Source organism: Phacochoerus africanus, chromosome 13, assembly GCF_016906955.1.
Source record: "Phacochoerus africanus isolate WHEZ1 chromosome 13, ROS_Pafr_v1, whole genome shotgun sequence".
In the NCBI taxonomy this organism is placed as follows: domain Eukaryota; kingdom Metazoa; phylum Chordata; class Mammalia; order Artiodactyla; family Suidae; genus Phacochoerus; species Phacochoerus africanus.
Genome location: NC_062556.1, coordinates 56,375,438 through 56,393,251, shown reverse-complemented (window position 1 = coordinate 56,393,251; position 17,814 = coordinate 56,375,438). Strand labels below are relative to the sequence as shown.

The window sequence follows — 17,814 nt, the reverse complement described above, 5'->3', positions numbered from 1 at the left end:
GGATACTTTGATGTTTGCTATTTTAGATGCACATTCTAAAAAGCATAACCTAGGAATTCTCCTGTGACATAGCAGACTGGGGATCCAGCATTATCATTGCAGAGGCTTGGGTCACTACTGTGACGTGGGTTCAATCCCTATGGGTATGGCCAAAAATAAGTAAATAAGTAAACTGCACAACTTAGAAGATGTGATTAAAATGATTCTTTTTAAAATATTTTCTAGTATAGAGGGGTAAATCATATGGATTCACCAGGGGTAAATCATATGGAATGATTAACAAAACTGAATATTTGTTATGATCACTTAAGTAATTCATTATCAAAACTTGGAGCAACCTACACTGGGAAAGTATTCTTCCATGTCATCATTGGACATTAAAAATATTGCTGAAAAAACTGTTGCACAACAATAATTAACACATTCTACCATGATCATTTTGGAATGAGTGGTTGCATTATTGGCTTAATGAAACAACTGAGGAATCAGTTAATCAACAAAACATAGAGATCAAAGGATTTAACTCATTTGATTATAATCATTTTGAATGTGTTATTATGTACTTGACTATTAGGTATAAGGTAATGCTAAGTAATTCATTACCAACATTACTCTTTTGAATTAAGTTAAAAGTTATGGAATGCTTTTTAAGCAATGATTCTTTATATGCCCACCCAAAATTTACAGAAAAAGCAGACAATATTTCAAAAAGCCTGCTAGTTACCCCTTTTCTCCCTTGCCATCCTGCAGTTAACCAGTAACTTACGCATGACAATGACAGCATGTAATACATAGGCAAAGGATTTGAGATAACATCGAATAAATGCCAGGTATGTACTATGAATAAAATCAATACATCCTCAAACTGGGGGAAATACATTGATTTATAAGGATTTGCCATACCATTGGTGGGAAATACATTGATTTATAAGGCACTTAGTTCCATTTGTCCCACATGTCTATCTGAAATAATTTTTCCACCATATACTCCACTTTGAGAGCATTCCTCCTGTGAGAATTTGCCTCCAAAACCTAATGGATGCATTTGGAGAATTACATCTATGATGTGGGGGAAAAATCATTCCTTGTTTTTTCACTGATTCTAACTCATTTTGTCACCATCTATCAAAATCAGTAGATTGATTTACTTGGCCATCAGCTAGCAGCAGATTTTTACCTAAAAGTAAACCATGTCCTTTATTCTGTCTCATTCCCTTTATTATCTCCTTATCTTTATTCCTGTCTCCACACCCTCATTTGTAGATCCTACTTACAGCACACAATGTTATTAAAATAAATGAGGAACTTAATGAATTAGAGAATGTAGTATAAAGGAAAGCGAGGATATTGGAAATTGCCTCAAAATCCTTAACTTTTAAGACAATAATTCCACACTAAGGATATGAAAACTTTTGAATTTGAGGGCATGACCACAATCATTAAATAAAATTTTAATCTGATATTTTTCTGTTTTGATGATGTAAGCTGCATAAAACCTCTTTTTTAAAAAACAGCTTTTTCTGAAATAGACCTAATATTATACAGGAAACTCTAGAACCTATAGGCAGGAATGTTTCTAATATAGAATGTTTCAAAAGGAATAAACAATACTATCTAGTGTATTCATTTTGGCTGTGAAAAAGTTCAGGCCCTTGGAATGTGGGTAAAGAGGAATGATTTTTAAAACACAGGCATTTGGGGAAATAAAGAATCTGACAGTTGAGAGTTTTATTAGTGATGATTCAGAAACTTTTAAGAGTTGTAGAAACAAGTAAGTTTTTAAATATAATCTTTATAGGAAAAAATGCTCCCTAAGCTAGTACCATAAAATTGGGTTATTATAATTTCTATATATTCATTTACCTTTTTTCACTTAATCTGCAAAGACATGATGTCTCATTTTTGAGAGTGATAAGCTGTGTTTGATTAAAGACAACCATTTATAATGATGATTCATGAATGTATTTTTAAGTGAACATATTTCTATTTGAAATAAATACTATCTGCCTGAAAAAAACCCTCATTTCTAGTCTTGCTATTGAACATTAGCTGTAGGTCAAGAAATAATGAAGTATAAAACTTAGAGTCTCAGACATAAAGCTGTACTTTTTTTTTTTTTTCAAATGGTGAATACAAAAACACAAATGTTACAGGAAAGCAGTTTATGTTAACATCTTAAGATTTAATTAGTGCACAATTTCAACCATAAATACCAGTTTAAAAAGCCCACTCAACTGAGGCAACTATTCTGTAGGTAGCTTGCCTGCAGTTTTTCTGCACATGTGTGCAAACAGTTCATTACTGTGCTAGATGAGAATTTAATATGTTATTTAGCCTGCTATGTAACACAAAATATTATTAAACATTTAAAGCGACATGTAACTATTTCCATTAAAATTCATTTGCACTATATTTGGTTTTAAAAGGGAGAGGAAAGACCGTTTGCAGGAGGAGGAGTTGAGTCCCAAGGTGGAGCTGTCTCTTGTGTTAAATGACACTGGCAGATTAAAGCGCTCTGATGGGGAAGGGCTTAGAGGCTGAGTCAAAAGCCAAGAAGTCTCTTTATTTACGCCTACCTCCCAGCCCTTGGCAATCTGACTAATAACAAACTGAGCTAACAAGAAAGACTAGAAAGGGAGGAAAGAGAACATTGCTGCAGCTTGGATCTACAGCCTAAGAAAGCAAGAGTGATCAGTCCCAGCGCTGTTCAACATCTTGTTTATTTGCTGCATCCAGCAGCTTGCAAATGGTTAACTATATGCAAAAAAGTCAGCATAGCTGTGAAGTATGCCGTGAATTTTAATTGGGGAATAAAAGGACAACTGCTTCAGGATGATCTAGTATGCACTTTGCTTGAAATATTTTCAATGAAATGCTCGGCATTTTGTCTTTGACCAGAGGTTTTAACTTTATAAAACATGGGACTTGCCAAAAAAGTGGTATTTGACAAGAAAGTATGCGGTGGTTGGTGTTTTCTTTTTAAATAAAGAAACTGAATTTACTTTGAACATCTCTTCCAGCTGTGCATTACAGATAACGTCAGGAAGTCTCTGCTTTACAGGTAAGATAAATGTTCCCAGGCTTTTCTTATACTATTTTTTTTTTGCATTCTCCTAAAGTGATCGAATTTATATGTTTGCCTCTTTAAAAAATAACTTTGCATGAAAGGCTATCCAGTTTCATTCTTGCTCATTGGCACAAAGAATGCTATAGCAGAAGCTTATTTTCTGTGAGCAGCAGGCAGTTAGTCCAACAGCTGGCTGTAGAGAAGAACAAGAAAAATAATGTGCCACTATTTATTGTACGCCACAGTTTGTTGTTGGAAACTAAATATGTATGCTTTCTGAAGGAAATATTGCTTTCAAACACTATTGTTGAATTTGAAATATAAGCAGAATATGACAAGATTCTTTGTATTTTGTTTACCACCTTTATTTTTCCTGGACTTGAAAACAGTAAATAGAGTTTTGTGTTTTGTTTTGTTTTTACCACTTTAACACTGTATCCGATATTGTCAATGTGGAACCTCTCCAAATATGTGTTTACTTCTGAGAAGATCGGAAACTGTTCCTTAGGACATTTTGAAGAGGACAAAATGCATATGAGACTTTAAAAAATAATAAGAGATTCTCATCTGGTAGTTACTCACTCTTTTCTCAAGATGCTATGCCTGATAAAATGAATGATATTCTTTCTTAGTAATCTATGGAGAAGTAGTTTCAGTATTTGTGGAAGCTAATCCACAAGTTGAAGACTCCAACTTCAAGCTGCTTGAGTCTAAGCACAGCCCTCAGAGCTGTTTAAAATCAAACTATGTTCCTGTGGAAACATTCAGTCTGCTAACTTTTCCTTTATACAGAAAAGTGCTCTATTGTTCCATGTCTTTGGTTGCCTTTTACTTCTCAGAAATGTCATGCTAAATGTGTTTTCAGTAAAACAATGTCTTTTTATGGAATGATAGTTTATTTTCAGGATTATTGATTGGGTTTTGGGATGTTTCATGTGATTGTGAATTTTAATTGCATTCAAGTTATTGCTCATGCTGCATCCAGAAAAATAAAAGCAATATCATTTCCAAAAGTCAAATAGATATAAGAATGTGATGTTTACCTTTCCTTTTTTTAAAATATAAATTTTAGGTGCAATTTTTAAAGGAAGGGAATAAAATTAGATACATTAGAGTTCAAAGTATTTGCCATACCATTGCTGTCATTTTAGAGTTAGAATCTTTTTGTAAAAAAAAAATTGCTGTTTTAGATGCATGTATTAAATTTTTAAGGAGTTGAATATGTGATGTTGTTATCCTGAACTGCCATTTTTTTTAATTTATCTAATTAGAGATCTCTTTAAATATTTTGATATAGTGAAGTTTGTTTCAGAGTTTGTTTGCAACATTAAACCTTATAATAAAGGAGATCAGCTGCTTAATTATGTGATGACATGCAGTGCCCTAAAGCCTGGTTCAAGACCTCATTAGTATGTCATTTGCTAGAAGTTTATAAGAGGCATTGTTTATTTATTTTCTAATAGCCAGGAATGCATGTTAAAGACCAAATTTTTTCTTTAGTTTTTATATTAAATTTATCCATGGTAGAATTAAAAGTAGCAGTAAGTATCCTACGTCTAGAAATTCAGTAAAAAGTGCGACTCAAGTGAAATTTGAATGGACACCCTTAAACATATATATCTGATACTCCTAGGATTGTACAACTGCCATAGGCAGGGGTTAAAATAAAATTATTTAATAAAATTCTACTTCATTACCTAGAGACATATTTTACTCAAGGCTTAAATAAATAATGAAAAATAAGTATCTTGACCTAAAATTAAAGCAGTTTAAACACAGTTTTTTGATGCTATATTGTGATATCAGTGCAAAATAAAACTATGTAAAGGATATGTTGCGTTCATACATACATTCCTTCTATCATTTTAAATCCCCTATAGTTCTCTGTGCTTTTAGCTAAAGCCTACATAGTTTTTTATTGTAATCCTTCAGACTTAGAGTCATCTAGTTTGAGGTTTAATAAAAAAGTCAGGGTCTTCTCAAATATACACCTTTGCATCACAGCAGAGTATCGATGTTCTATCTAGCTAGCACCACTCGTGTATCTTAAAATGCTGATTATTTGGTAGATGTGAACACAAACTGATATGTTCTAAAATCTCTTTGACTTAAATTTTAAAATTTGATTACAATGCAAGTTAAAAGTAAAATAAACCTGTCGGTCGTAATATTCATAAAAAGGCAAAGAAAATGTGGACACAGAAATGTATTTATCTGTTCAGAATAATCCATATTTTGCTTTTTAGAGGAAACCCTATCATTTTGAAAATGTCAGCTTCATCTTCTTCTCCCTGCTCCTTCCCACTAAAGTCCATTGCTATTGCTTTTTATTTTACAGAATCAGATCAATCACATGACAACATGAAGCTCTGGATGCATCTCTTGTATTCATCTCTCCTTGCCTATATGTCTTCACAGTCCCAGTTTCCAAGGGCCTTGGACTCAGCCAGAGGTTCTTGTGATTCTCTTTGCAATTGTGAGGAAAAAGATGGCACAATGCTCATAAATTGTGAAGAGAAAGATATCAAGAAGTTATCCCAAATAAGTGTGCCAGCATCACGGCCTTTCCACCTGAGTTTATTAAATAATGGCTTGACCATGCTTCACGCAAATGACTTTTCTGGGCTTACCAATGCTATCTCAATACACCTTGGATTTAACAATATTGCAGATATTGAGACTGGTGCATTTAATGGCCTTGGCCTCCTTAAGAAGCTTCATATCAATCACAATTCTTTAGAAATTCTTAAAGAAGATACCTTCCATGGACTGGAAAACCTGGAATTCTTACAAGCAGATAACAATTTTATTACAGTGATTGAACCAAGTGCCTTTAGCAAACTCAACAGACTTAAAGTGTTAATTTTAAATGACAATGCTATTGAGAGTCTTCCTCCAAACGTATTTCGATTCGTTCCTCTAACCCATCTAGATCTACGTGGCAATCAATTACAAACATTGCCTTATGTTGGTTTTTTAGAACACATTGGCCGAATACTGGATCTCCAGCTGGAGGACAATAAATGGGCCTGCAATTGTGACTTATTACAGTTAAAACTGTGGTTGGAAAACATGCCCCCACAGACTGTAATTGGTGATGTTGTGTGCAACAGCCCTCCGTTTTTCAAAGGAAGCATTCTAAGCCGGCTGAAAAAGGAATCAATTTGCCCCACTCCACCAGTGTATGAAGAACATGAGGATCCCTCTGGATCATTACACCTGGCAGTAACATCTTCAATAAGTGACGGTCGCAGGTCAACCAAGACCACATCTCTTTTAAAACCACCCACCAAAGCACCAGGTTTAATACCTTATATTACAAAGCCATCCACTCAACTCCCGGGACCCTACTGTCCTATTCCTTGTAACTGCAAAGTACTGTCCCCGTCTGGACTTCTAATACACTGTCAAGAGCGCAATATTGAAAGCTTATCAGATCTAAAACCTCCTCCACAAAATCCTAGAAAGCTTATTCTTGCAGGGAATATCATTCATACATTAATGAAATATGACCTAGCGGAATACTTCACTCTGGAAATGCTTCACTTGGGAAACAATCGTATTGAAGTTCTTGAAGAAGGATCATTCATGAACTTAACAAGATTGCAAAAGCTATATCTGAATGGTAACCATCTGACCAAATTAAGTGGAGGTATGTTCCTTGGTCTCCATAATCTTGAGTACTTATACCTTGAATACAACGGTGTTAAGGAAATATTACCTGGAACCTTCAATCCAATGCCTAAACTTAAAGTCCTTTATTTAAATAACAACCTCCTACAAGTTTTGCCACCACATATTTTTTCAGGAGTTCCTCTAACGAGAATAAACCTTAAGACAAACCAGTTTACCCATCTACCTGTAAGTAATATCTTGGATGACCTTGATTTACTAACCCAGATTGACCTTGAAGACAACCCCTGGGATTGTTCCTGTGACCTGGTTGGACTACAGCAATGGATACAAAAATTAAGTAAGAACACAGTGACAGATGAAATACTCTGCACCTCTCCAGAGCACCTAGACAAAAAGGAATTGAAAGCACTCAACAGTGAACTTCTTTGCCCAGGTTTGGTCAATAATCCATCCCTGCCAACTCAGACTAGTTATGTAATTGTCAATACCCCTACCGCCACAACTACAGCCAACAATATTTTTAAATCACTTACTGATGCTGTACCACTCTCTGTTTTAATACTCGGATTGCTGATTGTTTTCATAACCATTGTGTTCTGTGCTGCAGGGATAGTGGTTCTTGTCCTCCACCGGAGGAGAAGGTACAAAAAGAAACAAACAGATGAGCAGATGAGAGACAGCAGTCCTGTGCATCTTCAGTATAGCATGTATGGCCATAAAACAACTCATCACACTACTGAAAGACCCACAGCATCACTCTATGAGCAACACATGGTGAGTCCCATGGTTCATGTCTATAGAAGCCCATCTTTTGGCCCAAAGCATCTGGAAGAAGAAGAAGAAAGGAATGAGAAAGAGGGAAGTGAATCAAAACATCTCCAAAGAAGTCTTTTAGAACGAGAAAATCATTCGCCACTCACAGGGTCAAATATGAAGTACAAAACCACCGACCAATCCACTGAATTTTTATCCTTCCAGGATGCCAGTTCATTATATAGGAACATTTTAGAGAAAGAAAGAGAACTTCAGCAACTGGGAATCACAGAATACCTAAGGAAAAACATTGCGCAACTTCAGCCTGATATGGAGGTACATTATCCGGGAGCCCATGAAGAGTTAAAGTTGATGGAGACATTAATGTACTCAAGACCAAGAAAGGTATTAGTGGAACAGACTAAAAATGAGTATTTTGAGCTGAAAGCTAATTTACATGCTGAACCTGACTACTTAGAAGTCCTGGAGCAGCAAACATAGAGAGTTTCAGGGCTTTTGCAGAAATGCTGTGATTCTGTCTTAAGTCCAAACCTTGTAAATAAGTGCCTTATATGTGTGTCATCAATCAGAACTTAAGCACAGCAGTAAGCCTATGGGGAAAAAAAAAAGAAGAAAAAAACTCAGGGATCACTGGGAGAAGCCATTGCATTGTCTTTAGGCAATTCTGTCTATCCCCAATAAAATAAATCCTTGCATGTCAATCATTCAAGGATTATAGTAATGTTTCCCATATTCATAATGTGTTCCATAGAAGTTCTCTTGCACATCTAAAAAGGTTCAATATTTAAGCAACACTTATTTTCTTGAATTATATTACCAATGGATTAAATAGAATTGGATTTTGTCATTTAAAAAGTATACTTGTATGTGTAGCTATAATATGTAAGAATCATATTGTTTATAAAACCAGTATATGTACTGCAAAAATGTACATTGTTAGATATACCTAATTTTCTTGCAATAAAGGAAAAAAGAACTGGAACTTTAAAATTCAAATGGTAATAGTAAAGAAAAAAAATGGAAGGTTGAATTTTATGGGCTATGAATGGCCCAAAGCTTTGAATCTTTGAGGATGAAAAAAATGCCAATGCTATGCTTTATGAATTTAAAAATAAGAATGATTAATGGTTCAGGTGGAATGGACAAGCAAACTTTTGTTTTTTCTGCACATTTTGTGTGGACAGTCTTACTGTCAATGCTGCTGTGAACTGAGGTATGTCATTTGTGCTCAAAGTTTAATTATTATTCTTGGGATATTTTAAAAATGCTACTGATATTCAGCTGTAAATATGATTAGTGCATCTGTTGAGTTTGGTTTCTTTTATAGCATTGATCCTTTATAAATTTGAATACCATGATAGAAATATGTTTCTTGTGGCAAGTAAGAATTCACCGGTGTAAAAAAAAAATAGGAAAAAAATTCATTTTATTTTTATTGATGTATACTGGTAGTTGGCATAAATTAGTAGCAAAAAGCATGTCTAAGGGTAAGTGGTTTAAGTTGCCTCAGAAGTGGGACAATGTAGCTTTATTTTACAAGAAAGTATAGCTAGATTTTTATGAACTATTTATTCTGTACAGTTTTGTATATTTTTGGTTCACAAAGGTAATTATTCTTGGGTGCCTTTCAAGAAAATTAAAAATACTTCTCACTACAATAAAACTAAAATGAAAACTCTCTTTTTAAATGTGCTTTCTTCAGTTAGTCTAATCTGGAATTCTGTCAAGTCATAATTAACACACACACGCATGCAGGCACACGTGCACACACACAAAATGTGATTTGTTTGTTGTCACCTACTACAGAAGCAATTTGTTCACCATGTGCAAAAAGGCCATTCACTGCCATGGTGTGATAGACAAGTTGCTAAACTTAAAGTCCTACCAGTAGAGCTTCTTTCCAGGCAAATCATTTTCCTACTCAATCCAAATAGAAATGACTTGATTTTCATCTTCCTGATTGTAGAATCAATCATGCAGCAAATTTTCACAAGGCAAAGTGGAATTAATCGAGGTAATATAGTTCTGTTTCCGGAATAGTACTCAGATCCAAGCATAGAGTTAGGAGGGAACATATGTTCTATTAGGAAGGATGTTTTTAATTTAACACCATTTTAATGATACCTGAATGTTCTATTAAATGTGTTTGATCTTCAACACTCAGCTGTCTGCACTACTAGCTAAATAGACATGTATTTCTTTGATTTTGAATGAGGAGACTTTCCTGTTAATAAAAACAATAGGAACCTGTATGAAAGAATGAGATATGTGGTCTGAAGAATAATTATAAGTCTATTATGACATCATATCACTAGGTTTATTCAAAAGCATTGCACATATTAATATAAAACAACCAAAATTATATATTAAAATGTTCATGGAAGGGAGTTCCCGCCATGGCACAGTGGAAATGAATCTGACTAGGATCCATGAGTTTTCAGGTTGGATCCCTGGCCTTGCTCAGTGGGTTAGAATCCGGGGTTGCTGTGAGCTGTGGTGTAGGTCGGAGACCTGGCTCAGATCCCACATTGCTGTGGCGTAGGCTGGCAGCTGTAGCTCCCATTGGACCCCTAGCCTGGGAACCTCCATGTGCCATGGGTGGAGCCTTAAAAAGACAAAAAAAAAAAGTTCATTGAAAACCTAAATTTCTCCTTAGAGTAAAAGTTTGGAAAAGGACAAAGATAGGAATCATTTTCTTAATACTTACTAAAGGGAAATCTGTGTGCATATAGAATACTTTACATGTTTATCCACTAAAAAATATTGAGTAGTAACCCCTTCAAAACAAGAATTTAAATTCTTTCAAGAAAATTAAAAATTAAAAATACTTATCACTACAATAAAACTAAAATGAAAACTCTCTTTTTAAATGTGCTTTCTTCAGTTAGTCTAATCTGGAATTCTGTCAAGTCATAATTAACACACACACGCATGCAGGCACACGTGCACACACACAAAATGTGATTTGTTTGTGATTTGGTTACATTCAAAGAAAAGAACAAAGCAAGAGCAGAATTCATGTTATCGCACTTCTGCTCAGTATTTCCCTATTCTAATTAAGCACAAAGAGGTATTAAGAGAGACTTAAGAAATTCCCGTGCCTGGAGAAACTTTGGAATGGATCCATGAATGCACACAGAGACATGTCCTCAGGAATATTTTTCCCTTTTGAATGAGGGAAATATTTCTCTTTTTGCCCAAAGCAATCATATTCATTCTTAAACTTGATATCAGGATGAAACAAATTTGCTTATGAAGTCATATAAAGATATCCCCCAAATTAAATACAACCCCCAAACTAAAACCCTGTGGGAGTCTGGATGTAAAACTCACATTGATGTGAAAATAATTATGGTTTTTCATGTAAAAATAATTATGGTTTCCAAAGACTAAAAGATTTTAAAGGCTTAAATATTTCATTCATGATGGATGTTTCTTAAGTGATTTGTTTTCCTACTACAAGGAGTTGATAGATGAGAACCCTAATGATGGTCTTTAATCTCTTCAGGTCTTGTGACCTGTGATAATCATTCAGAACTTTGGTTATTTTACCTATATTTCCTATTTCCTCTCCCTCCCACTGCAGAGAACTTTTTATTATATTTCTTGTTTGATTATTTACTTACAAGGTCAAGAGGGTTTCTTTCTGCAACTAGTTGTTGGATTCAGAGTCTCAAATCCTAATTCAACATCTTCACCTTAATATTCATATATACCTGGGCATTTTAAAAAATAAAAATAAAAAGGAGTTCCCTTTGTAGTGCAGTGAGTTAAGGATCCAATGCTGTCTTTGCAGCAGCTTGGGTTGCTGCTGAGATGTGGGTTCAATCCCCAGCCCAGTACAGTGGGTTAATGATCAGGCATTGTTGCAGCTGTGGTGTAGAATGCAGCTGTGGCTTGGATGTGGTCTTTGGCTTGGGAACTTCCATATGTGACAGGTCCAGCCAAAAATAAATAAATAAATAAATAAATAAAATTTTAAAAAATAAGACTTTTCATTATCCTAGTTTTTTTTTTTTTATTTTAAACAGAAGTTACAGATTGATCATTTCAAGTTCTGATCTGAATCTTGAATATTTGTAGTATAATGATAGTAGTTTGTAATCATACTGGATCAAACCTTTTCAATTATATTAATCTTTTTAGACACAACTGGTAATAATCTATTTTTAAAATATTATTTTCACAAAATAACCATGGAAACACTTACTGTGAATTTATAAGTGTTTTTTAGTTAACTTACATTGATCTCCAGATGGGATGAAAATCTCATAATCTATCTACAAAAGGATACTGAGTCTCCCTCCTGAGTCAATCTCATACCATGGAGGAAAGCAGGTTTTTTCCTTGATACTCTAAGAGTAAGTAAATGGAAGTACCATTTAAGTGGTCTTTAAGCTGCTTTGATGTTTTGATCCAATTAATTGAAAGGCTTAATCTTTTTTGGGGTTTTTTGTTTGTTTGTTTGTTTTTAGGGCTGATCCTGTAGCATATGGAGGTTCCCAGCTAGGGGTCTCATCAGTACCCCGGGACTACACCACACCCACAGCAAGGCTAGATCCAAGCGGCATCTGCAACCAACACCACAGCTCAGGGCAATGCCAGATCCTTAATCCACTGAGTGAGGCCAAGGATAAAACCTGCGTCCTCATGTATGCTAGTCAGATTCATTTCCACTGAACCAAGGCAGGCACTCTGAAAGGCTTAATCTTTAATCTAGGATTAAAAAAAAAGTGATACAGCTATCCCTTTGTTATTAAAATGCAATTTTTTAATATATAGGTGTATATATTTACATATATATGCACACAATTATATACATATATATATAAATATATATGACTACATATATGTTTTTGGAGAACTAATAAAGATTAAATAGATAAATGATAGGTAGAGAGTTTCAATAGAAATGTAATTTATTTGTATAATTTATTATTTGATGGTAACTAATAGAAATATAACCAAAGGTACCCCTTTTTGGCCGCCTGCTGCAGGTGGAAGTTTTGGGGCCAGGGATCAAACCTGAGCTATGGCCAGAACCACAGCAGTGACAGCACTGTATCCTTAACCTACTGAGCCACCAGGGAACTCCTCAAAGGCGGGGGGGGGTTGCCCTTTTTTTTTAAGGCTGCACCTGTGGCATATGGGGGTTCCCAAGCTAGGAGTCCAATCAGAGTTGTAGCCATCGGCCTACACCAGGACCACAGCAACATGGGATCTGAGCCACGTCTATGACCTACATGGCATACACAGGATCCTCAACACACTGAGTGAGGCCAGGGATTGAATTCATGTCCTCATGGATGCCAGTCAGGTTCGTTAACTGCTGAGCCATGACAGGAGCTCCCTCAAAGGTAGTTTTAAAAGAAGAAGAACACTACTAAATTGCAGAATTGTTGGACAATATACTTTTTAACTCAAATATGTATCTAAGGTAAGATTCCAATATTCCCCACATATGACTTTCTATCTAATTATCTTTAGGGAAGGTTGTTCCCTACAATAAAATAATTATCCATGTGCAGAAAATGCTAACTATTTAGGAAGAGAAGTTTAGATATCCTGGTAATTGGGAAAAGGGTTTACAATGAATTTGAAGATTCTTCTCTATTTCTTTTCCCTGAACACTTTTATGGTTCAAGCATGAATGGCTTCAGTTTTCTTCTTGAGAAGCTGGGATATCATAAAAGGACACTCTTTTTTATAATAGGAAAGGAGACAATTACAAGGAGGCATAGTCCTAAATCTGGGCAGCTCTATCAAGAGTGATCTCTTTAATGAGAAATGACAAGTGACTTAAAATACAATATTTATTTGTGCCTTTTCAATTTCATATATCCTGAAACATAGACATTTATCGAAATATTCACCGGGGTTTAAAACCAAAATAATGCCTCAAATAAAAAGTAGTACGTAATAGTTTTTTATCTTTGAATTACAATAAGATGATTATATTGTTACAATCATATTTTTTCTTTTCTTTTTTTTTGCCTTTTCTAGGGCCATTCCCGTGGCATATGGAGGTTCCCAGGCTAGGGATCGAATCGGAGCTATAGGCACCGGCCTACACCAGAGCCACAGCAACGCAGGATCTGAGCCTTGTCTGCAACCTATACCACAGCTCACAGCAACGTCGGATCCTTAACCCACTGAGCAAGGCCAGGGATCGAACCCACCACCTCATGGTTCCTAGTCAGATTCGTTAACCACTGTGCCATGATGGGAACTCCTATACAATCACATTTTTAAGAAAATTCTGTCTCATATGGAAATAAACTTTATTTTCTGTTTTAAAGTTGAACTTATATTTATTACATACACACATAGTCCTGTGTATATATAACGTAGAGAACATGGCCAGATGTAGAATCCTTTTCTAGCTGCTTTGAAAATATAAACACATAGACAAATACACTTCTGTTACTAAATGTCTTTTAGGAGATCAGTGAATAAAGAATGGAAACAATTCAAAACAGCAGTTTGCAATGACATACATACGTGCAACCTTTCATGTATTTCCAACCAAAATTATTTAAAATTACATATTTTAAAATATTTTTCATTTTTAAAAGTTTTATTGAATAATATTTGATTTACAATGTTGTGATAATTTCTGCTACACAGCAAAGTGATTCAGTTATACATACACACATTTTTTTTTATGGCTGCATTTGCGACTCATGGAAGTTCCCAGCCCAGAGACTGAGCAGGGGATTGAACCCGCACCTCAGAGACCCACCTGGGCAGCTGTAGTCAGATTCTTAACCCATTGCACCACAGTGGGAACTGCCACACACTTTTTTTAAACAAGAGTGACTTCATTTCAGAAGCTTTGAATGTGGAAAGCAGACCTGACCTTCCACAAATAATCACTGCCTTTTACATCTGGGTTCCACCAATAAGAAAAAGGCTTATCTGTAAATGAGGAAGGTATTTTGAGTTACTTGTCTTATACAAAATCACTGAGGAGTTCCAATAGTGGCACAGCAGGTTATGAACCTGACTAGTATGCATGAGGATGTGGGTTCAACCCCTGGCCTTGCTCAGTGGGTTAAGGATCCAGAGTTGCTGTGAGCTATGGCATAAGTCACAGATGGGGCTGGAATCTGGTGTTGCTGTGGCTGTGGCATAGGCTGGCAGCTGCAGCTCCAATTCTAACCCAGCCTGAAAAACTTCCATACACTGCAGGTGTGGCCTTTAAAAAAACAAAACAAAAAAACCTATGGATGTTTAATTGTCATGCCACCATGTTTAGTGTTATAGAGTTCTTGAATAGATACTACACACAAAATGAATCAGTTTGTTGCCAAGATGAACATGTTCAATTTTAAATTTGCAGTATTACCATTGATGAGACTACTATTGGTGAATGGATGTTAAATGTATTTCTATCCCTTAACTTGGTGTTGTGACCAATTCAAAAATATATATGTCTCTGTTACTATGTTTTCATGATTCATACTAAGTTAATATATTAATACCTGGTAGAAAAAGAAAATTAACAACAAATGCAGAGGAGTTATGACTCGAGAAAAGTGGACAACCTAGAAGAAATGGACAAATTCTTACAAAGGTACAACATACAAAGACTGAACCAGGAAGAAACAGAAAATATGAATAGACCAATCACAAGTACTGCAATTGAGAATGTGATTAAAACACTTCCAAAAAAAAAAAAAAAGTCCAGGACCTGATGCCTTCACAGATGAGTTATAGCAAACATTCAGAGGAGAGTTAACACCTCTTCTTCTGAAACTTTTCCAGAAAATTGCAGAGTAAAGAACACTCCTAAGCTCATTCTATGAAGACACTATTACCCTGATATCAAAATCAAAGATAGCACACACAAAAAAAAGAGAAAAAATTACAGGCCAATAACACTGATGAACACAGATGCAAAAATCCTCAACAAAATATTAGCAAATTGCATAGAAATACACATTAAAAAGATCATGTACCATGATCAAGTAAGATTTATCCCAGGGATGCAAGGATTCTTCAAATATCTGAAAATCTATCCATGTGATACACCACGTCATATCAATAGATGCAGAAAAAGCTTTTGACAAAATTCAACACCCATTTCTGATAAAAACTCTCCAGAGAGTGGGCATAGAAGGGAACTACCTCAATATAATAAAAGCCATTTCTGACAAACACACAACTATCATTCTCAAAAGTGAAAAACCGAAAGCATTTCCACTAAGATCAGGAACAAGACAAGAATGTCATCTTTCACCAATGTTATTCAACATAATCTTGGAAGTCCTAGCCATAGAAATCAGAGAAGAAAAATAAATAAAAGGAGTCCAAAATGGAAAAGAAGAAATAAAACTACCACTGTTTACAGATGACATGATTCTGTATCTAGAAAATCCTAAAGACACTACCAGAAAACTATTAGAACTCATCAATGAATTTAGTAAAGTTGCAGGATATAAAATTAATACATACATAGAAATTGATTGCATTTCTATATATTAACAATGAAATATCACAAAATAAATTAGGGAAACAATCCCATTTACCATTGCATCAAAGAAAATAAAATACCCCAGGAATAAACCCCACCTAAAGAGACAAAAGACCTGTACTCTGAAAACTATAGGAGAGTGAAGAAGAAATCAAAGAAACATAGAGATAGAAAAATATACCATGGATTGGAAGAATCAATATAGTCAAAATGAGAATACTACCTAAAGCAATCTACAGATTCAATGCAATCCTTATAAAATCACCAACGACACTCTTCAAAGAACTAGACCAAACTATTTTAAAATTTGTATGGAAATGCAAAAGACTTTGAATAGTCAAACAATACTGAAAAGAAAAAATGGAACTGAAGGAATCAGGCTCCAGACTTCAGACCCTACTACAAAGTTACAGTCATCAAAAGAGTATGGTACTGGCACAAAGAAAAAACAACAACAACAGAAATATAAATCAATAGAGCAGGATAGAAAGCCCAGAAATAAACCCAAACACCTGTGGTCATTAATATATGACAAAGGAGGCAAAGACATACAGTGGAGGAAAGATAGCCTCTTAAATAAATGGTGCTGGGGAAACTGGACAATTGCATGTAAGAGAATGAAATGAAAACATTGTCTAACACCATACACAAGAATAAGCTCAAAATGGATTAAAAACCTAAATGTAAAGCCAGACACAATAAAACTCCTAGAGGAAAATATAGGCAGAATGCTCTTTGACATAAATCACATCAACATCTCGTTTTATCCACCTCCTAGAGAAAAGACAATAAATACACAAATAAACCAGTGGGGCCTTTTTAAATGCAAAAGCTTCTGCAGAGCAAAGGAAATAATTAAAAAAAAAAAAAAAAAAAGACAACATGCAGAATGGGAGAAAATTGCTTCCGAGTTTTGGGTATTATGAATAGAACTGCTATAAACCTCTATGTGCAGATTTTCATGTGGACATAAGTTTTTCAACCCATTTGAGTAACATCAAGGAGCATAAATCTGAGATCATATGATAACAGTATTTGTAGCTTTGTTAAGAAAACACAAAACTGTCTTCCAAAATGGCTGTGCCACTTTGCAGTCCCTCCAGCAATGAATGCTGCTTTACATCCACACCAGTATGGAATGTTGTCAGTGCTCCACATTTTAGGAATTCTGACAGCTGTGTAGTGGTATCTCTTTGTTGTTTTAGTTGAATGTACCTGACAAAGTGATTTGGAGCATCTCTTCAAGTGCTGTTTTGCTATCTATAGATCTTCCTTGGTGGAGTGTCTGTTAAGCTCTTCAGCCCAATTTGTTGTTGTTGTTAAGATCAGGTTGTTTGTTTTGTTGTTGTTGAGTTTTAAGAGTTCTTTACATATTTTGGAGAACAGATCTTTATCAGATATATCTTTTGCAAATCTTTTCCCTATTTTGTGGCTTGTCTTCTCAATCTGTCCTGAGATTTTTATGAACCCCAGAATCTGTGCACTTAAATCAACATTTGGAGTTCCTGTCATAGCTCAGTGGTTAATGAATATGACTAGCATCCATGAGGATGCAGGTTCGATTCCTGGCCTCCCTCAGTGGGTTAAGGATCCGGCATTGCCATGAGCTGTGTTGTAGGTCACAGATGCTGCTTGGATCCTACATTGCTGTGGCTGTGGCTCAGGCCAGCAGCTACAGCTCTGATTCAACCCCTAGCCTGGGACCTTCCATATGCCTCGGGTGCAGCCCCCCCCCAAAAAAAAAACAAACAAAACAACAACAATAAAAGAAACAAAAAACAGTTTACTCACTCTTAATAGTAACAAAATTTGGTAAAAATAAAAATAATACAACTCTTAGACAAGTAATATAATTTAGATC

General features: G+C 35.2%; 1 protein-coding gene across 1 annotated transcript; it reads left to right on the top strand.

The window, feature by feature from the left end:
* Positions 1 to 2,558: 2,558 nt before the first annotated feature.
* SLITRK6 (SLIT and NTRK like family member 6) lies at positions 2,559 to 8,111 on the top strand. Its single transcript, XM_047756308.1, has 3 exons — positions 2,559 to 2,840; positions 3,021 to 3,061; positions 5,406 to 8,111. The coding sequence occupies exons 1-3, from the start codon at positions 2,833 to 2,835 to the stop codon at positions 7,955 to 7,957; spliced, it is 2,601 nt and encodes an 866-aa protein (XP_047612264.1). The 5' UTR covers positions 2,559 to 2,832; the 3' UTR covers positions 7,958 to 8,111.
* The last annotated feature ends 9,703 nt before the right edge of the window (positions 8,112 to 17,814 follow it).